Source organism: Leuresthes tenuis, unplaced genomic scaffold (assembly GCF_036924035.1).
Source record: "Leuresthes tenuis unplaced genomic scaffold, fLeuTen1.0.hap1 SCAF_3, whole genome shotgun sequence".
Lineage (NCBI taxonomy): Eukaryota > Metazoa > Chordata > Actinopteri > Atheriniformes > Atherinopsidae > Leuresthes > Leuresthes tenuis.
In genome coordinates, this window is record NW_027325357.1 from 8,509,796 (window position 1) to 8,532,592 (window position 22,797).

Sequence of the window (22,797 nt, forward strand, 5' to 3'; positions counted from 1 at the left end):
TCCTTCCTTCTTGCTCACAGTTGCCTCTCTCCTTGGTATTTATTTCTCTAGGGAAAGGATCCACATCCACTTGTCAGAATCAACCTATTAGATGTCTGTTCTTCAGTGAAACCTCTGTTCTGTGAGCACTGGCTACTGAGCGTTACACCCCAGAGTAAATAGGGGTCAAACCTCTTGCTCAATCCAATCGTTGGATCTTGCTTCACCTTCTACTTTTACGGATGCTCCCATTCTGATCACAGCAAAGCTTTTGCACTCTTTAAGATAAAACCTGTCACACAGAAAGTCTTTTCTCAGATGCAGAGAGATCACAGAGAAGATGGAGATGATGCTACACAGAGACGTCCCCCACGACTTGAAAGTTCTAACATGGCTATATTAACTTTTGGTCAATATCTCATCAATATTTATATATTGATTTCATCTGTGTCTCAATTTTATCGTCAGTTAAATCCTCTCTACAAACTGCAAAGTTGTAGCATTCAGCACATACATTTACAGACAGAACAGAAACAGAATGTATAAAACATAAGCTAGAGCTGCAGGATGTTGATTTGCAACATGGTTACATAATTCAAAACGGTTGTCTCAAAGCTTCGGGATTATTTTCCAACTTTCTAGAAGTTCTTAGCTCGATTCATCCCAGCTGTTAGAGTGATAGGAGTATTTTGAGGAAATGCAATTTGATGCATAACTCAAGTAAAAACTCGTTTTATGGCACAGAAGGAATTATGGAACAAAGATGGCAAAAAAATACACTGGTTATAACAATTACACATGCATGACTCTGAGGCAATGTATGGAAATTGTGAATTTGCTTTGTAAGGCATCAGTTAACCTTGTACACAACATATCTCCTGCCCCCCGTGGGTTTTCATCACCCTTCTTTCCCTAAAATCAGCAGAAATAATCCAATGCATGGTCATGGTCGTCTTCAATAAAAGTAAGCCTCTGAACTGGTTGATCCAACCCATCAAAGAGGAGGAGGGGATCCTATGTTCAGTGTATCAGCAGGGGGCGATATGGAAGCTACGCCAAACATCCCTTGTACTGCTTTGTTCCACCTGGAGGTTCTTGCTGTCTTGGCGGTAATCGCTCACACAGCAGGACATGATCAAATGTATTCAAATGATCGCATTTGCCAAGGCCTCTCCTGCTTCTCATTAGTCTATGTATGGCTCTCTGCAACCTTGAGAATTGTTAGAAAATTCACAGGAACAGACCAGGACTTCAAAATGTGTTTTTGGTCATTTGCTCTTTGCTGTATAAGTACCTACTGCACAAAGTTTAAGTCATAAAGGTCACAGATGATGAATAATACTCACACTTTAATGTTTTGCTCTGGAGAGAAAAAAGCAGCACATTAACGTAAACTAACAGCTTGTGGTGCTGCAATTCAACAGATAATAATGAAAAGATACTCAACCTCGATGATACCCCTATCCATTATACACAGCTGGAGGACAAGAGATGAAGTGAGCGTGTCTCAAACGATTATAGACTTTATCTCATTATTCCCGAGGTCATCATTTGGTTGATATCATCAGTTCATTTCTTTTTTTTCTTCCAAGAAAATGCTGTCCAATCAACAGGATTTTGTACAAATGACTTTAACTCAAGGAAACATTTTGTCTTGCCAGTGTCATAACTGTTGCGCAAAACAGATTAAGATAAAAATATTCGGCCTTGATTTCTGTCACACAGAAGACACCGACAGGGTTTCTGTAGACAAAAATTCAGTGATAGCTTTTTTTCAATTTTGGACTTTTATTCATTTATTTTAGCAAACATGTTTAAAGTTATGTTGAATACGATATGTTGTGAAATAAAAATCTGAGGTAAAAGGTTCGAATGATGGCACATAATAACTTCAACTTGAATTTAATTTCATGACTAATTTAAATTTGATCACAGCAGGGTTGGGTTTAGACTGTTTGTTTGTTAGTTATTGTGACATGAGGGAGAATGGCGGTGTGGTAGTTAGCACCGTCTCCTCACAGCAACAAGGTTCCTCTTTTAGATCTCAGCTGGGACCTTTCTGTGTGGGTTTCCTCAGGGTAATACAGCCCAAAGTCCTTTGGGCTGATTACAGTTAGCCCAAAGTCCATAAACTTGCAAATTAGGTTTGTCCGAGTTGATCGTGAGTGCATGTTGTTTGTCACTGTTAAGAATTACCAACCTCTCCAAGGTGTAGCATAGTGACATTTTCCAATTGTTTGTAAACTGCTGTTTTAAAGCCTTAAATCCACCACCTTGGTTATTTGAGAGCAAGGAAAAATTCATTTGGACAAGGAGGAGTTGGAGAGGGATACTTGAAAGATGAAGTGGAATCGTGTGTATTTGTGAATGAATATCAATCGAATTATGGAATTATTTCCAGATGGATCACCAACTAATCCGAGGGAGTGGACCTAGTTAATGACCATAATAACTTGAGCCAGCTTCAGAGGTATTTGACATATATTAATCTTTTTTCCTTTTTTTCTTGAATTATGTCATAAATGCAGAGGGAAGCCCTTAGTATTTGTTCTCATTCAACTAAATGATATCTTAGACCACAACTTGAATTGCCTGGAAGTAAGATGAGATGGAATATGTACCTTGGTCGGGGCTCTCTTTGATTACAGTTAGAATTAATGATAACATTACATGCAGCTCCTAAAAATGAGTATTTTGTTTATCTTTTATCTTGTGAATGAATAAAAAAAAAACACTTTTCTAATTGTTTTTCTTTTAAAACAAAGCAGCCGTAACTAATACTATTTCTATCAATGATTTATGAAAGGACTGTTCGTCGGTCATTACAAACAACATCCTTAAAGTAACAAAGACAGACATAGGCATCATTCTACCTTTAAAAGGATGCACAACCCCAGCCTGCTTTTTGTGGTGCTGAACCAAATTCAGAGGATTCCAGTGCTGAATATCCAAAAGTAGGTAGGAAGCATACACATGTTTTTCCTATTTGTCCTGGCAAAGATTGATAATCACAACAACTGTTGTGTATTTACAGATAATGATGCTCAATAAATCCTTAAAAATATGATACAACAATGTTATGAATTAGTTTGCTGCTTCCACATAGTTAAATTAATAAATTCATACAAATCAACCCCCAAAGTTAAGATTTGAATGCATGATTTCTTTATTTAGTTGAATAAACCTTCTACACATGACTTACAGTAACATTCATCATGATTCTTATTTCTCCAGCAGAGGTTCGAATTCCAACACTTTACACACATCTTTTTATTACAAATATTGCAATGTTTTGTGCACTTAAAATATAACACTACTGAATCCTTATAAATCTTACATAAAACTATCATAGTATAAAACCACACCAATGTCCTAGGGTACTGTGTCAAATCAAAAAGGGCACAGAAGGCAATCTAAAATGAACCTCTCTAAACTATTAATAATTTATCTATGAAATAAAAAACTTCTAAAGGTTATATACGGTGTGGATGAGACTGAAGTGTTTTTCACATTTACATCATCCCGTGTCTTTCAACCACCAACCTGGGCCATGAAACATAACAGGTTACCTTCAAAAATCAATGCCCAAGCAGATTTGTGATGATATATACATAAATACAGTTTAATATTATCAAAAGACCATCAGTCTGTGTGGGTTAGTGCATCTTTTAGTGACACTATGATTTTGCTTGTGAAGATATGTGAAAGTCACACAAAGGCACGGAGGTGTGGATGTTACAACGCCAAGATGACACACGCTGCACTTTAAAGATCTACTACATGCATGTAACTAACAACCAGTTCTGGAATGATTAGATCTTTTGCCTCCTTGTGCTGAATTCGAATCAGTATCTTTATATGGTTGTGAATATCACCATATATATACTATACTGTGTACTCAAGACCATGATAGATAAGAACAGACAATTCCACACATTACCATCTCAAAAAAAAAAAAAAAAAAAGAATCCATCAGCAGTACTTCAGCCTGTGTTAACAAAGCCTCCAAAGTGAATAAAAAGAGATTTAACTGAATCAACCTCAGTATTTGTTTCAAAGATATATTGCGGTGCTGAAAAGAACAGCGGTTCAACAAAGAATACAGCAGTGATAGACAGCAACTTCTAACTTCAAAGTAGGCAAAGTAGTTTCTTCTCTCACCAGCATCTGTACATAATACCGCAGGATTCAGTACTGAAGGCAAAAGAAAACCCCAGCACCACAGCAGCAAGCGTCCACTTCCTTGGACACATAATGAACCGCAGGGAGTGCTGAGGGTTTCAAAAAAGACTGGTGACAATCACCCTCAGGGTAATGAAAATCCTCCACAAGGCTGACATTCATTTTGGTCCACATCACTTCACTCTCTGGCTTCATGTTCGTCACAGTGGAACAGCATGCAGCTCTTGACAGTGTGAAACCATCACTGCAGCTCTCAAGCCAAACCATCAGACTCTAAAGGCTCTGCAGGAAGTCTCAACAATGAAGATCCTCCACTGACGGAAGCTTCAAGTCTGGATCAGGCCGGTCTGACCTGCAACCGCTCCACAGCGATAAGAGTAGAAGGCCGGGCTGGTTCAACTGCTTCAGACAGGCACAAACCTCCAGGTGTTTGTGAGACAGAATTCTGGTTTTGTGGCAGCTCACTGAGTGGGTGCTGGTGTCACGGTAAAATTCAGAGATGATTTTTTAAATCAAATTTCACCGTCAAGTTCAGCTATTTCATTACTGACCTGTGCAGATACAGTTTCCCATTTCAACATCAGCGGTTGTAAAAAAAAAAAAAAAAAAAAAGGAATGGTGTAAAAATAGAGGAATGGAGAATTCTCAGTCATTTGGATACATTTTTGTTTTTATCGTCAAATATATTAAAAAATTGCAATGAAATGTTTTTTAAAACCAAAAAACAGGTATCACAAATGTCTTATTTCTGGATGTTATTAAAAACATTCAAATCTAGTCAGTTACTTCAAAAAGATATATCTATATATAGATATGTATATCTATATATAGACAGACACACATCTCTAAGTGGCACATCGCCACCTTTTGTAAAGGCAGTGCCCCATCTGGTGGACAGACATCAGAACTGTGCAGCACCTACAGTGTTAGCATTACAGTCTACAGTGATAGCATTACAGTAACATCAATAAAAACAAGGATTTTTGTGCAGTGAACTTAATTCTACAGCTACAGCACTCTTTAGCCAGATGTGCTGTAAAGCAGAAAAATAACAGAGTATAAGCACAGTAATATTCAGAGGAAAAAGTCGTTAAAAAAGTCTGCTGATTGATGCAGACACGTCTTTTCCATGTTCAGGAACATCTAAAGAATATCAAAAACTTTCCTCATCTATCTTCAACTACCCACATTTGCAAGGCAACACCGAGTGTTGGGTTCTTGTTTCTTTTCACAATGTGAGAGGAGCGATAGAAGGTGCCATGTTGGAGAATCACACAGGTCTGTTCTGTGTTAAGTGACAAGGCCAGAAATGTGATGACAGAGTGACCGGAGACCAGAGTGCCTTTAGTCTGTGAAAGAGTTTGTTAGAAAGTTTAAAGTCACTCAGAGCTGAGAATCAGCTCCAAGGCTGTTGAGCTCCTCCGGCGAGTGCTTTTCTCCTCCCGTGGCGGATGTCTGCCGGAACCCAGCTGCGATGTCATCAAATGTCCGGCCCCTTGTCTCCGGCACTTTGAAGTAAGTGAAGATGAAGAAGATGAGCAGCAATACAGTGAAAATGACAAAAACGTAGGGGCCGCAGAGCTCCTGTGAAAACAGAGAAAAGGCAGTTATCACGTGGCCGCGTGCATTTGCATTACAAACACAGACAGCAAAGCAAAAGTCGATCTGATCTGTCATCTTTCCCCATATTTTATTCATTGATTGGTAGTGTGAACCGTTAAGTATGATGTCATAAAACTAACATCTTACAAACTTCTCAGCATATTTTCATTCTTCAGTCAGTAGTTGTCTCGTGCTGTGTTAGCTTATGATTTCTATTATGAACAACTAATGAAAAGCTAATTCAGACAGATGAATTATGAGGATCCTTTTTAGGACGAATTAAATGCCTTGTTTTAAAAGGGTGCAGCTGCCAGTCAGTCTGATGATAGAACATAAACTGAAGTTCTTTATTCTGGTTCATTCATGGGATTAGAGAAAGCATTTTCACATAACCATTTTACATCATTTTCAAACACATATCTGATAAATACAACTGTATTTAACAGAGTTAAAATTATGGATTAATGTAGGCGGGAGCACTTTAATTAGTAGGTGAGTGTCATTGCTGCTTTTGAGTGGATGTGCCTAATAAATTGTCACAGCTGCTAGCTGTTAAAACCCAAGATGGTAAACACTAACTGACTAATAACTCAAAGGTGCTTGTTTATCTCCACTCACCTCTATATACTGGAAGCCCATTCCCACTATGAAGTTGGCAGTCCAGTTGGAAAAACCAGCTACAGCAATGGCTGAAGGCCGGGGTCCCTGTGAGAACAACTCTGCCACAATGAACCAGGGGATGGGACCCGGCCCAATCTCGAAGAAGGCAACAAAGGAAAAAATGGCCACGATGCTCAAATAAGACATCCATTTGAGTTTGTCCTACAGGAAGACAAGACCGGAAAAAATATTTTGAAAAAAGACTGAGCACAGTGCACATCCATAATAAGACTCTGAGGCTCGTGTTTGTGGAATAAACACCTACCAGCAGAGCCAAGGCGATGGTCATCAGGATGGCAGATCCAGCCATTCCCAGCAGCCCCAGAAGATGCAAAGACCTCCGTCCTGCACGTTCTACAACAAAGAGCTATAAGACAAAAAATTTAACAAGGTGAGAGGTGAATCACCCATCCCAACAAAAAAGCATGGCTTTGGTATTAGCTTGTCTAAATAAATGCCGATGCATAAGAAGAGAGTCTGTACTGTACTTACAGACACGACAGTGAAAGCAGTGTTAACAACACCGGCTCCAATGGTGGCATAGACAGGCTGCTCCACTCCGGCTTTTTCAAAGATACGTGTGGAGTAGTAGAATATCTAAAGAACAACAAACAAAGTTGATATTTTGGTACATTCAGCATAGCTTCTAATACTGAATTTCTATTGTAACTCTTAAGCGGAAACATTTCAGAATCTCGTTCTCTTAAAAAAAAAACATGTCTTGGCCTTGAAACTCACAGCATTGATGCCCGACAGCTGCTGGGAGAGCTGCAGGATGACAGCAATCAGAAGGGGCTGGCGGTAGAGTGGCGAGCGGAGGAGCCCCACAATGGTCACTTTCTTCTCTCTCATCATCTGCCGGCTCTCCTCCTTCATCTCCTGCATGTCAGCGCTGACGTCTGTGGTGCCTCGTAGCTTTTTCAGAACTGAATTGTGTAAAAAAAGGGGGAAAAAAACACACACACACATAACATTACACATCATGTATTGTAATGATGCTGCTCAACTAATTCTGTAAAATTATGATGAATAAAGTCTGAACTTTCTGTCTTACTACTTAGTTTTTTAAGTCACATCACAACCTTCACTCTGTAATAACACAAAACTATTGGACTAAACAAAAGTTTAAAATCCTCCAAGAAATACTAGAATAATAGCTAAATATATCTCGTACAAGCTGAAAACTCCTTTGTGCTTGAACCCACCTGTCTTGGCCTTGTTCTCTTCGTTCTTGTTAATGAGCAAGAAACGAGGACTCTCTGGGCACAAAGGCAGCAGGATGCACTGCATTATAGCAGGAATGAAGATAAAGCTCAAAAGGAGCGGCCACAAGTCGTCGTTTCCCATGATCATCTCCATTCCAAACACCTAAAAATCACCCCAGAGATAATGAGTGTTCACACAGCCTCTACATGTAACATGCATCTCTAACATCAGAGGAGAATCGCTGCTGATAAATCTACCGGATCATCTTCTGATCACCAACCTGTGCTATGAGGATACCAAGAACAATGCCCAGCTGGTGCAGGGTGCCCAGGGCACCTCTCAGGGATGTTGGGGAGACCTCCCCTACATACATGGGTACAAAGCCAGTGGATAAGCCGGAGTAGAGGCCAACCACAAAGCGACCAATGATGAGCATTTCCCAGGAGCTCGCCATCTTTGAAAAGCCCATCATAGCGGATGCAATAAAGGCCAGAATGTTGGCCAAGAGCATTGAGTTCCTCCTGTAGGCAGCAGATAAAAGGACCGAGTTACATTTGAAAAAAAAAAAAAAAAACTGATTTGTTTACTTCTAAACAGAAGACACCACACCACATTCAGCTCTAATAAGTTCTGATGTTGTATTCTTGTGATTTTCATGTACAACACTATTCCTGTGCCTTCTGTGGCACCTGAATAAATTCGGTAGCATTACACATTCGGGAGTACTAATCCATATTTTTGGAGTTCGAATTAAAGTTGTGGCTGCTGGTAGATTCTAGCTATTGGCTACTTTTATTGAGGAAATTAACCTGGAAAAGGCTTTTGCTTTCCAAGAAGAATTTTGTGTATTATATTATAACTTACCTTCCCAAGCGGTTGACAAAGAGTCCGACAGAAAAAGAACCAAAGATGCCACCGACAGAGAAGATGGACACAGCGATGGACCAAATAGCTGTGAGGGTGGTTTTGGTGATGGGCTCCTTGTAGCGCTCTACATATGTCTCATTGATGAAGTTCTCAATGATCTGGCCGAAGAAAAACACACATTTTGTTGTTTTTGCACAAACACACGTGAAATATGTTCTGAAGGGTTTTTGCAAACAGGCTAACTGTAATATTATGTCATTAAACATGCCCACAATTCAAATTTAGAAACAGAGTCACCATTATAGGAGTGCTAATTTGTCACGGAAGAAATGTGATCATCACAGTTATGCAAGCTCTCCAGAATCAGAACATGTGCTTGATGTTTTGCTCTCGCTCAGACCTTCACAGAATGTTAGCAGAGTTGTGACCAGCTGATGGCAGCAACGCACAATCCTCCCCACTTCCTGAACAAAGCAGGAAGATTACCAGTCACGGTTAAGTGTCAAATTTCTGTTCCCCTCCCCCACTGTGTCAGACCACAGACGGCTATGTTGACAAACACGCCCAGAGAAGCTGGGGACAGGCCTTAAGCAGTCACACCTCTGTGTGTTTGTGTGCGTCACAGTGACACCTCTCAGAAGACTCCAAAAGGTCACCACCCAGTCTGCAACCTCCCATAACTCTGCCACCCCCCCAGCACTCCACCACTATCATTACCAAATGCTCGCTCTGGTTCTGTCACGTGCCTCTGTGTTTTGAAGCACTTCACCCCAGCCACAGATCGTAATGTACTAGAGCCCAGTGAGGACGAGTGGAATCAAAAACTCAGCAGTGTCCTGATGAAGCTGTTAAATAGCGAGGCTATCACTTGTCAAGGGCGTTTTTTCTGTGGTGGAGGGACACATATAGACTCTCTGACACTGTGACCACGGAGCCTGGGTCACGTCCACTATCAACTTACACTCACAAGACCTTGCTTGGTGATACCACAAGTATGTTATCAAATACTGTACCGTGCTCATGACCTTCATCCCGTCACATCTACCCTTTAAAACTGCCTGTACCAAAAGTTGAGAGCTTAAACTTTGCTTAAGAGCTCAATTTTACCCCACTTACATGAATAAATATTTTACTACTGTCTACCTTATGAGTTTATTTTCATATCTGAAGTTCGTTCAGTTGACTAATGATTTAATTAAAACCTGAATATCTGCTTTTCGTGCAACTTAAATGCAGCAGAAACTAAATGTAAACACAATATCATTTGATTTCAATTTTATATTCCTTTACTTGATAAACATGCTCAGTAATCAGGACACTCCACTCCATTAGATGTGGTGAACATGACAGTTGTCTAATAAGAAATGAAGGGATTAAATTGCTACGCTGCTAACTGGGCGTGTTGGCTGCTTGGTGCAGGACAGATGGTGTCGGAGGGTTTTTTAAGAGCCTCTGCAGCGAAAACAAATAAACCATGTCCAACTGCAAAGATGCTGCTGAGTCACTTGTTTTGCATGGGTTTCACTGTGTCATTTTCATATGCCAATATTAAAATATCCTAAACACAATATGCACCCTTTACTACCTCTGACCGGCTGAGGACCTTGAAAAACAGCAGTTTCGTGTCCTCTCCAAAGTTCTAACTTTCAATTGACTGCACCATCCGAATCACCGGCTGGCGCAAAGCATGCAATGGAAAGAAGAAAAAAAGTCTATTCATGCTGCCAGCTTGTTGCTGGAGTCAGAGCTGGCAGGTGTCCATGTTGTCAGGGTAAGCCTTTCATTCAACTTGCAAAAGGAGAAACTTTTCACTTTAAAATAAACTTTGTGCTACACTTAATAACTGGTAATACTCCTCTTGTTTCAAAGAATGGCTTTAACTTTTTAAGTCAGTCCAATAATACACACACTAGTGAAATATGCGTAAAGGACAAATGACTGTTTTGGGAGGAGAAAGCCAGTAGCAGACATGGCTGAAAACAACTACAAACCAGGCACAGTTGAACCAGTCAGACTTTAAATAAGGCTGTATTTTACAGCGTTGTTCAGGAGTGCATCCAGTGGGAGGAGGGGAGGACAGGACAGCCGGAACAAGGCCCTTGAAAGAGTGCCTATCTAATCAGAGACACGGTACAAGGCCTGCGTCACCGGCAGCAGCATCAGAAGAACAGCAGAAGAAAGAAGATCTGGTGATAAACTAAAGTGCATTCAGTGAAATTAAATCCAAATGAGATTATCATTAATGCTCTAGGAACCTGTATTGAGTACCACTTTTATTCTTGTGAGAGTGAATGTGTTTATGGATGTGTGTGCGTGAGACCCAGGTGGTATTTAGTGTGTGTGTTCTGGGGGGGGGTTCAAACTGGCCTTGTATATAACAGAGCATATATTAATGGCTGACTCTGTGTCTGAGCATGACGGTGAACACATGCTGCTTTCATAGAGCAGAAAAAGCTGCACCGTATTTACAACCGTGGTGTTCAACATCAAGCTGAAACAGAGATGTCAAACATCTCACTCACATTTTCAAATGTCAAGATTTGATGGCCTCTATAAAATGAAAATGTGTGGTTCGTTATCTTAAGACTATGGGCGCTGTTTTTGCTTTACTTTTATGAATTTATCATCTACATTGAACCTGCTTTGATTCTTTAATTGAAATACTTGATGAAATCATACGATTTTTAGGAGTTTCTCTTTTTTTTGTTTTAGGTTAACCCATTAAGACCTAATGCAACAGATGCCGGTACCTATTTCATATGTTTAGAGGCTAAGAATTAAAGAAATAAAGGCTAATTTGACAGTGACAGAACTCTCATGTTTTTGAAGGGTGTTTTCAGACAATGCTTTAGTTTGATAGCTTTCCTTTGTTTAAACTTAAATCTGGTTCATTTCTACAGTATATAATGAGGGACTGTATCCTGTTTTTCCCTACATTTTGAAACGCAGATGATGAAAGTTGCTCTCTTTCCAACAGGATCCTTCTTATCAAAGTCCAGAATAGCCTTGACAGTGTGATGATAATGCAGGAGCAGTTCATATTAAAAAGAGTTTTTCCTGTTACAACAGTTAACAGTTGCAACAATAGATCACTGTGACAGTCATTGTTCAGTGCACCAAGGCCTCTGTACAGGTAGAAGGTGGTTACATAAAGCTCTGTCCCATACCACACCTGTAAGCTGTGGAGAGGCAGCTGAGTAGCCACAGGGTGTGCTCAGATCAACCCAAACTGACAAAAGAACATTCCCCAGGAAATGAGTGTCTTTGCTCTACCGGTTTGTTAATAAAAACTAACTGTAGATCTACTCCATGTGGGGCTGAAAACAATATTTTCAATGATCTCCTTTTGTCACGGAGATAAGCCACCATCTGCTCCTACATATTCCTTCTAAATGTCATTTCCATTTCCCAGCCAGCTGCTGATCAGACGACATCCATTTTTGGGCACAGATACTCTCTTTTGAACAGTCTGTTGCTTCAGATGTCTTTGGACTTATTAGGGTAGAATGCAGCTATTATTATCCTACATCTTAACCTAGCCCCCCCCCCCCCTCCCTTTTTTTTGTCCTGTTCTCAAATTAGACAAAGGTGTGGACAACCACCTCTGTGACAAACAGGGAGATTACCTCCAGAACCAGTAATAAAAGAGCTCTGTAGCACAAGATTCCTTAAAAACACTATATAATATAATATAATAATATATAATATATAATATAATATAATATATAATCTGAACCACATCTGTGCAGATCTACGGCGAACATTATATCTGATAAACTGATAAGGGAGCTCACATTTTGAGGGGCATTGATGACACCTGTGTTGTAGCCGAACTGCAGGGATCCAATCACTGCTGTTCCAACACTCATCAGCAACGGGAACGTTATTTTCTGCAAGAGAAGAGAGAGCAGAGAGAATGTTTGAAGAATGCATTGAAGAGACCAGTTTGACCAGTTACTCACCATATCACCAAGAAGCAAAGCACAAACAAGGTTAACAGCAGTATGACCTTTCCTGGTTGAAGACACGTTTTACACGGCTACAAATTCCTGTGCCTATCAGTTGACAAACAGAAAACTGAATTAATGCCAGCTTTAGGGACAAAGCATCTAGTGTCTTGCTGTGTTGCTCAATGTGACGGGAACTTTAAACTTCTGTTTGGTCATCTTCTGATTCTATCATCGGAGCAGGTTTGGTGCAGTTTGATGCACAATGAAAGCACTGTTGGTAACATCAAAAATATATAAAAAGATGCCTGAGGCCACATCATGCAATACGATGAAATGAGACTGCACCTAAATAAACGGCACAGACATTAAGAAATGTGTCTTCAAGCTCTATTTGTGTCCCACATTTCATAACTATAACATGATAGCAAATATTTAATCTAGCCACAGTACACATTTCATGTAGGACTTTTTCTTTTGCCTTCAGCTGTTTAAAATTAGTTGGATGATCTATTTCCAAGTGGTCATCAACAGTTTGAGGTTTGACTGCTGCAGTTTTAAGCCTAGCTATGGTATACATGTGGAGAATGAGTGCTACAAACTGTTGACTTTAGGCACCAAACGTCTAGTTCTCAACCCACCATTTTTAAGGACAGATGCCGACGTTAACTTGATGGACTTGGAAATAAAGCTGAACCGCAACATTTCTGAGGGCACATATTTCTAAGCCAACAGCCACACTTACTTATATGCCCTGCTGTGCCTGTGTGTTCCATTACGCTATTATTACATGTTATATATAGTGGCATAAAACTGACTGTTAATTGCCAAATGCTAAAAAAGGCTGAAGAAACTTTTCATAAAAAGTATAAGATTCATTCAACATTCACTGTGATATGTATATGACATGACCTGGCAGGGAAATAAGACCTAATAAGTCACTGGTAAAGTCAGTTCACAGAATAATCAATGACATCGATGGTGCTGCAGGTTTTGCTCAGCGGGTTTACACAGAGTAAACCTGACCCAGTATTCTTTTCTATATTTTTTTTCCTCTTTTAAATTGTCTGTGCTCTTATTGCTGTTATTACAGAGTTCATTTGAAGCTTGAGCTCAGTAGAGACCAGTAGATTAGTAGAGATTTTCCTCATACCAAGAAGTTAATAAACCATTGTGAGGTATGCCGCTGTCCATTTCATTCTCTCAGACAAGGAAACGTCTTACCTTTTAAAATTCAAACGGTACATTCTTACATACTATAGGCTATAGTTTTCCTCTCAGTTTTCACAGATAGCTGAACAATATATTAGACAACCTGCACTTCGTCCATGTTCACGTTCATGAAAGTGGTTTCAGACACCATTGTCATGGTGGAACAAGCCATTCGAGTATGGTAAATCATGACTATAAGAGATGTGCTGCTTTCAAACATAACTAAAGTGTACAAGGTGTGCCAATAAAACATTCCTCACACCAATACACCAGCCTTGGCTCTTGACACAAAAGAGGTTGAGTTCATGGCTTCATGCGGCTGATGCCAAATTCCTCAGCAGAAATCTAAATTCATAAGACCAGACAATGTTTTTTCAGCCTTCACTGTTGGTGACAATGTGCCCTCTGAAGTCTCAGATTTCGGTTCTTTGCTGCCACAAGTGTGACTCAATGCGGTCTTCTGCTGCTGTAGCTGCCCCAAGACTGGAGTTGTAAAGAGAGATTAGTGGAGTTATTGTACCGTAGTCTGTCAGCTCCAACAAGTCTGGCAAGTCAACCATCATCATCGAGGCATTTTTGTCTGTAATCAAAACGTTGATAATAAACCCACTTCCATAAACAGAGCCAGGAAAATGTGTGATATGCTGACACCTTGCTGAAAAATGGCAGAATATTTATGTAAATGGCGAAAGGAAAGTTTTTACAGTCACTGCAGGCAGCGTTTGCTTTTTTTTTTTTTTTTTTTTAAACAGAAACCTAATATGAATCAGTTCTGAAGTATTGAACTTTCTGACAGATCGCAGGACCGATCAGCTGTTTCTCCCTCCAGACAATCGACAATGGTCAAAAAGATTAAACACATTATGCCCATAGTCACGTGTAACTTGGACTACACTATGCAGTCGTGTTTAATCACTCCAAAGCAGCTAACCAGAATTAGGCTGACAGACACTTTCTTTGAGTTTCAAACATTTGGTGCCAACTTGCTGTGCAGCTGAATGGAAACAGACACTATTAGGTTTGCCCCTTCTTAGCTGCTGCAACAATAAAAGTTTTATTTTCACCCATCTCCACACCAATAGAAGCAAAGCTGTGAATATTATATTGCATTTCTTCCTGTAGATCCTCTGGACCATCAGTTGATATGTGCTGAAATGCATTAAATTTAGGCTGGGTAACATCTGCCAAGTGTTTTTATATTGTCGCCACTGTGTTTTAAGTAATAATACCGGGAAAATATTTATACATATTTACATACAAATGTATTTACCAAACAAAATGTGACCCTTGAGACATTAAAAGACAGCAAACCTGAGCCATGGTCACTCCCCCTCGGTTGATATTAGTGAAGTCAAGCCCTTTTGAAGATACATTATTATTCATTTGTGTGTGCTTCTGATGAAAGCAAATATTCAGCTCAGGTTTTGCTCACCCAGATGGAGTTAAAGTGGAATATGGAGGAACGTCAGCATCAATACCTCCCTCATTACATAGATATAAGGAATAAAGCCATTTTGAGCTATTACTCTTTCAAAGGACAAACTTATTCTTGTTATTGTTTCTCCAAAAAAGCTTTAGGCCAATTGTCTGGAATTTTAATCAAACTTTCAAAAGCAGAAGCTAAACAAGAACAAACCCCATCGGGTTTCATTAAAACAGTCCGGAGAAACATTTTCAGAGGATTATGTGTGCCCCTTTGGAATATCATCAGTGCTGCTAGCTACTTTTTAACAGGAGCATTTTTAGTGACAGAAGCAGTCTTGGCAAGTTTACAACACTTTTAATAGTGGGGGAGTTTGTCTCCTACATGATGAAGAATGAGTACAACAGAAGGATGGGAATAGAAGGAAACTTCTGTGAGTTTTCAAAGGCTGTCACTTCAGGCCTGTTCACAAAAGAAAAATGGCTAAAGACTAAATACATTCAAAGACCTGCCCTCACTTTCTGAGCCAATAGCGTATCTTGTCAAGAGGGTCACCAACTACACTGTTTAGAAGCAGCATATAAACAGAAATACACACACACACTCCTTTCAGCATTGTGGCCAGGGAGCTTAAAGGGGGCTCGCTGCAAATCAGGAGACAGACCACAACCAACGCCATGCTGAAACTATTATGAACAAGAAACTACACACATTTTCAGAGAACTGCCAGCTGCTTTTCACTATAAACAGCCAAATCCTGTCCACCCCCCCACCCCCCTGGGAAGTCATCACTGGAATCTATTTAAGTTGCAACCCCTTTTGGGAATGGCTGGAGCTGTTTACAAAATTCCTTAAATGTGGAAGTTTGAATCCAGCTGCAAACTGCTGCGAAAAGTCAAAAACTCTTCTGTTAAGTCTGTACCTTCAAGCTTCAAGCCCTCAAACTCTTTGGCCAAAATAATATGTGTAGCTCGAGGCCTGGCTTCGTCCTGCATAAGGCATTAAAAAGTGTTATAAACATGTAAAATCCAAATGCTCAAAAGAGGTATTGACTTCAAACTGGTTCACAAAAATATCAGCAAACTCTCTTCTGCTCCTGTAAAATAGCAAAGTAGGAATAAAGGTGACATTGTTGTGTTTGCTTCTACACATTAACAAGAAGAGCAGTATAATACACAACTTCCTGACTGGAAAAACAATGAAGTCACACCCAAAATAACTATTTCACAACCAGTGGCACGGATAAATAGTCCTCATCTTCTGCTTCAGCTCTGCCATTTAAGTTACATCGCAGGTTAGTTTAATGCACCAGCAGCTTCCGGGAGTGTTCACATTTCAAAACAAAGTTGCTGTTTACTGGTTGCTTTGCTGGTAGACTTTCACAGGCCCCCACAGCTGAGTCAATGACTGCTTAGAAATCCAACTTGTATATAAAAATGTGTCTCACACAACCTGAATTGGCACATGCTGTGTTCAGATCGAGTTATGTGAATATCCCTTCCCTCCACATACAAAATGACTTCATCTAGAAATCCTCCTCGACCAACCCATGCAAATATCCCCTCCTTTGCATGTGTACAGATTCTCAGCTCTCATTGAGTAAATAGTGACGAATGGGTGAGAGCTTAGTAATAAAACATGCTGATAAATTAAGCTAATGTACTGAGTTGTGTAAACATTTACACACCAGCAAACTTCAACCATGCCATTGCTTTTCTCAGTCACGTAGACAAACCTGCTTTTATTCGATGACATAAAAACGTAATGAGGAAATGAGGTAGGTGAGCAGCTTTCTCCAAATTAGGACCTGTAACCACAACCAATGTAAACCAGCATTTCACTTTTCATGCTTGAGCCAAGCCTCATTCGACAAGCAGATTCATTAGAATCAGCATCCATTAACATTATCCCGAAGCCCCTTTTCCTTTTCCACAGTTCAGTGTCGTTCCTTTCGTGTATCACTCGGTGCCAAAGAGGAGAAACGTAACTTAAGCTCGGACAAACAAAGCCAGCTGAAAACAGTGGTGACGTAACTTCTTTGGAAAACTGTGAGCTAATTCTTATGAGAAAATGTAGATTTAGCTTCAAAAGAGATCATCAACAGGAAAACCACAGGTGCCTCAAACACTATTATGGAGTAGAAGTGACTAAACTTAACCCTACAAACAAATAAAAGACAGTGGAAGTAACTTGCTCTTGCAAAGTGCATAGCTCTTCAGAGCCAAATACTTACAGCATTAGTAAAGCTACTCTACTTTGCACTGGTGCTAAATCAAAAATAATTAAAAGACTACAGCAAAAAGTAAAATATGCTTGAAATACTTCAAGCTATTCGTTATTTCTGGTCAACTCACAAGACTGCTTTAGTGTTGCTATCTTTTTTAGAAGAGTAACGACCAGGGCTACCACATAAATGTAGTGGAGTAAAAAGCACATTTTCCAGGAGCATAGCAGAAGCATGAAGTAGAGCAAAAGAGAGAAGCTTGATGACAGATTAAATATACTGAATAACTTTCTGCCACTGACATCTGACCAAATTATTGCTAACATGTCTGCAATTTGCTGTTTGTTTAAACACTCCAGCTGAGACTCAACTGAGGAGTAAAATGACATTTCACTCATGCAGTAAAGTCAGAGTGGCGCCTCACAAAGAAAACGTGTGTCAGCCAAATAACCAAAAACAGCCCTTGAACTGGAACACACATAAAGTGGGCCACTTTCAATCAAGCAGGAGTTGAGGAAGCAGTTTATTTTAAATGTGAAATATCTAAATCGGTAATAAATTATCTAAATTCTTCTCTGAAAAACCACTAGAAGCTCGCTGTTGGTTATATAAACAAAGCTCAACGTTACAGCACTTTATTACTCTCTCTTTCTTTAAGCAACAGCGGTGCTAAGTTTAGTTTCTATATTAATGCATTCTTTTGTTTGTTGGTCAAAATCGCCAATTTGTTCAAAAGCTCCCACTGATGTGCTACTGATTGATTAAGAGTTGCAGTTCTGTATCTCTACATCACAGACAGACTCATAGAAATTTCCCCAGAAATACGGTTTCAGTTCCTCCTTGCCAGTCTGCACCAGATCGGAGGTGCTGGCCTACACGGCTACTATCACGTCCCTCCACACGTCACCTCTTCAGTCTCGGCTTGCACAGCTATGACCAATGAGCACCTTCCCCCAACAGGCGGCTCAGTCTGACATCACATCCTGCTCTCCTAGCCTTTCACACACATGAAAACCGCAAGCATTCATTTTTTTCAAGTTAAGGCTCAGATACTGTGACCAAAAAAGCCTCTAAAATCTTTTAGCAAAGTTTTTCAGTTTTATATGGTCCATGTGCTTCAATAAATGATGGAAAATCATGAGATATCCTTATATGAGTATGATATTAATATGAGATATACAGTATGTTGAGCAACTTCCTTTTTAAAATCATCCTTAATACTGTGTCTAGGTGCATTGAAGGGTTTTTCTCATGAAACTGTCCCAAGCGGCCTGAAAAAGAGAACGCCGTATCACCTGTACTGTATGTGCTGTACATGCTGCCTGTCAACACAACTGAAAAGTGCCTCAATGTCTTATCTATTAGCGCCAGCGACACTTAAACCAGTCAAAGATAAAAATGTATTTATAGTTGTGCGGGGTGTTTACAAAGGTGATGACTGATTTTTATTTTTTTTAATAGTGTAGTCAATAGGTAACATTTTATCAGTTAAACTGTTATACGAGTTCAAATACTGCTTTACTGCATCGAGTGACAAAGAAACTAAGAAAAAAATGATCATTTTTGTTTGTATTCATTCAAGAGGGGACAATATACAGCAGAAGGACACATAAGGGCACCAATAATGTGCATAAATTACCATATAATTCTTAAACTGAGGACTAAAACTGCTTAAAATCAGGCCACATCAGGACATTCGTATGTACGTAATACACATCTTATGCTATGTCAGTGGCTCTGGTCACATTGTGACACAGTAGCAAAAAAACAAAAAGAGGGTTCAAATGGTTTCTGCAGCCACCTCGCTGAAAATATACAGATGTTAGACAGTCAGAGACCAAATGTTTAGAGGTTAAGCATAAAATTAACAGCCCATAGCGGCAGTAATTTTCAAACAGAACTTTAAAATCATGTCAATCCTCAGAGTGGTTGAGAACCGCTCATCTAGCTATATGGTAACCTTCAGAGCCTGAATAGAAAGCTACTGGACAACTATTGTGGCTCTTGAAGACACTTCGCTTCTCATCCCTGAGAAGGTTCAGGTGTCAGGTTCCAGCCTGCATGTTTGTTGTCGACCCACCAGGCCATCATGCAGGTTGTTTGGGTCACTGAGTTCACAGGTTGGTAGTTTTGGGCTTTGGGCTGAGATGAATCAAATGGAATGGTGGTGAAACCATCTGGGGGGGGGGGTTGTGTGAAGACTGCATTGTATTTACAGAAGTCTGCCAACTTTTAGTGATGGCCCCGACATCCCTCCACAGGTGATTTAACAACCACTTGCACCACGATTCCTCCAATGCAGGTGTTAGGCCAGTTTATTAAACAACATAAATGCAGCCTCAAGGACTTTCAAGGCGCTACTGTACTGACCTCACAAGAGGCTAACTGTGCGTGACTCCCTGCTAATCAGAAGACCAGCTGCCTTTTACTTAACGTCTTCTGACTATGGTGAGCACTGAAGAAAGAGACATAAATATGCCTCACAATTCATCGCAATTAAAACCTCCTGAATCTTCTAATCCCATTTTTTGTACAAAAGCCTCATTATGGCTAATTACAGCATGGCTGACAGTTACATTAGAAGACATAATGAAGAGGGGAAGTCATGCAGAATAACGTAAATCTTCTGGACTGTCCTAAGACTGGCAGGAGTTGGCAGCCGGCTGAAAGGTAGAGGACGGAGGATTTAGGCAGCTGTAATTACAGATGTACGATGTGATGCAGGTTGCTGGTTCTGAATTCCCAAAGAAACACCTGCTGTAGATGAAGCTGTCTTAAATCACAAGTTTAATGGTTGTCTAATTCAAAACAGAGCGCATCGACTGTATGCTTGGCTCTGCTTTACATTCTTTGCAGAGAAAATTAGGAAACAGTTTAGTTTTTAGTCAAAACAAAACTTGTTATTCGGAAGTAGGCTCAGCGTTAAACGGGAAAATTAGAAATAATCTGCGAGAGGAATTTCTGCAAATGCAGGGTCGATACACCTGGACTAAGTACCTGTATCACATCAGCGGCACCACACCTTCCTGTAGAAACAGCTGCCACTACGAATTCAACAACAGAGTCACTTTAATTGAAAGTAGATGGAAATTTCACTAAGTACAGGCCAGATATGAAAATCCTGATCATGAGATGTCGATTAGCCTACGAACAATTTTGACACGCGCCAACAGCTCAGCACTGCTGAAAGCAACAAAACACAAAGAAGGAGCTCAAGACTTTAGCACCCAGAGCTGGTAACTACCTATTCCCTCTGTGGCCTCTGACTGTCTCTGAAATCGACTGCAGCAGCATCACAGTGGAAAGTGAAAACAGTGAGAGCCATTCCCATCACGTCCACAACAAACCCTTACAGCTGTTAGGCCATGAAGTCGCAGAGTGTGTGGTGGAAAACTAAAACAGGGACAGCTAGGGAAATATTTTCTGACCACCATGTCCCACTGGGCTGCTCCACTGGGTTTAACAGGCCTTACGACAGCAAGAGGGCTTATGAGAGGTGGGAGAAGAGGCTCTCCCATACACGCCTCACTGTGTTGCATCCAACCCACGACCAAAACACGCAGCAGGACGGAGACGGGATTATCAGTCTGATAAGTCATGTTTACTTCCTGGACAATGAGCATTATAATCTCTAAAACACAGTGGTGCCTTTAGTTCATCATTACCACAGAATAAACTGTTGGTCTTACATGTCGATAGTTTAAAATATCTTGTTTTGTCTTACCGACAGTACAAAATCCAAAGCACAGACTGATAATTTATCAAGAGGACTGGCAATCCTGTCACCACTTTTGATAAATCATTTGTGAAGCAAAATGTCAAAAATGTGCAGATTTCACATAATGCATTTATTTAAATTATTAATCGACCTAAACTGATAAAGAAAAACCGTTAAGCCGTGAACTAGAGCTACTGAATAGCGTTTCTTCCTATTTTCTGACATTTTAACAGATAAATACTGGAAATATGTTTGGGTTTTTTCCGACACAGGACTGCATCACTACTTTGCTTCTTTTCTTACATGGTAATGACATCATTCTAAAACTCTTATTAAATTTGGAAATGACTGATTGGTCAGTTTGTTCCTCAAATATTGAGCCTTTAAACAAATAAAACAAACACAGAATGGTTTAAGCTTCTAAAATATGAGGATTCGTTGCCTTTTTTTCTTTAGGAACGATATTATTTGAGTCAGTCTAATAAAATAGTAAAATACCATAGCTAGTTGCAGCCTTATGATACAGAATACAACTATTACCAGCACATTTTAACTTTTATTTCCTATTAAAGTGTTTTTGTTCCCACTGATACGTCTTAATGACTCTACCAGTAGCGATCTTACTAAGACGATATTATATAACTCTTAAGTGTGACAAGTTCGCTGACAACTTTAGTCACGTCGTCCTCGTACGAGAAGAGACCACCTTAAGTAACACTGCATCACATCCCGAAAAAACACGTGCGAGACGCGACAAAGCCTCCTCACAAACGCCCACCCACTCACTACAATACGTTTCTCCACGGAAAAACGTATAAAATTGAAATTCAACGGAGTAACTTGTTTTACTGTAACGTCATAATAACCTATTGTTAACTTTGAGTGCGGATGTTTGTGGGCGTACTTTAAAGACATCGTTAGGAGCATTAAAGTGTCAAAAGTGGCTCGCGAGCGAGTTTAACACCAATAGACATAGTGTCATAGTTGAAGCCGCATGTAGAAGCGGCTCCTGTGTTACATACGGTGAACTCGTTGAACTCAGTGAAAACCTACCGGTTTTATACCGAACATGTTGGGACAGAAGTTACATACTGGTTGAGGTGGGGTGTAATTACCTTTCCTGAGTCCATGGCAGCGACGTGAGTGAAGAGTTCAAGCGTTTCTTCTTTGTCTGTCGACCTTTTGTGAGTGATGACGACGATTCCTTCAAGCCTCCCCGGTGGTTTAGCTCAAAAATATATCATATTTAAGACCTTTTGTTCCGGTAAATAAAATGTTTAAAAAGCCTTTAAAAAGTATGTTGCCTTGTCGGTCTCTTTAGAAAAGTGTCTGTTGGGGGTTTGTCTCCGGGAGCCCGGTAGCTTTAACTCGGGGTCGCCTCTGATTCAGTCTCCAGCTTCGTTTCAAACTGAAGCTCCAGCAGCCTTGACTCACAGCTTCAGGGACGAGTTAAATCTTCCAGGATGTAGGTGTTCACCTGCTGCTGTGATGCCTCTCCAGGTGATGAAACAGATCTTTAGACGCTGAAACTAAACGCGGGAGTACATATACTAAAGCTGGTTATTTTTTTATGTGGGGGTGTGTTTAACGCGGAGATAGTTCTGTTTCTGCAGCCAATGGTCGTGTTTGGCAAAGCGTACGTAAGAAGAGGCGTGGTGGTAAACTGGCTCAGTTTCTACTCAATGGTGAGCGGTCACTTCCTGCATGACCTCTCCATCCCTGCGCATTTCCTTATAATGTTTGTGCTCAATATATTTCATTTTAGTGGGGAAACTCC

At 40.1% G+C, this 22,797-nt stretch overlaps 1 protein-coding gene across 2 annotated transcripts; it reads right to left on the minus strand.

The window, feature by feature from the left end:
* Positions 1-3,121: 3,121 nt before the first annotated feature.
* slc2a1b (solute carrier family 2 member 1b) lies at positions 3,122-22,545 on the minus strand. 2 transcript variants are annotated; one of them, XR_011915171.1, is made up of 11 exons: positions 22,136-22,545; positions 12,291-12,386; positions 8,494-8,654; positions 7,910-8,150; positions 7,629-7,791; positions 7,162-7,349; positions 6,916-7,020; positions 6,689-6,790; positions 6,382-6,585; positions 4,995-5,745; positions 3,122-4,962 (listed from the first exon to the last, which is right to left on the minus strand). XR_011915171.1 is itself a non-coding variant. In XM_072381663.1 (10 exons), the coding sequence occupies exons 1-10, from the start codon at positions 22,148-22,150 to the stop codon at positions 5,545-5,547; spliced, it is 1,476 nt and encodes a 491-aa protein (XP_072237764.1). In that variant the 5' UTR covers positions 22,151-22,545; the 3' UTR covers positions 3,122-5,544. The 2 variants fall into 2 exon arrangements, 1 of the variants encoding a protein (XP_072237764.1); XM_072381663.1 differs by having other exon boundaries at positions 3,122-5,745.
* Positions 22,546-22,797: the final 252 nt, after the last annotated feature.

Coding starts and splice junctions, on each gene's coding strand:
- slc2a1b (XM_072381663.1), bottom strand. Junction 7,792..7,909: donor TTGGTATCCTCATAGCACAG/GTTGGTGATCAG, acceptor GGTGATTTTTAG/GTGTTTGGAATGGAGATGAT. Junction 6,791..6,915: donor CTGCTTTCACTGTCGTGTCT/GTAAGTACAGTA, acceptor TTTGTCTTATAG/CTCTTTGTTGTAGAACGTGC.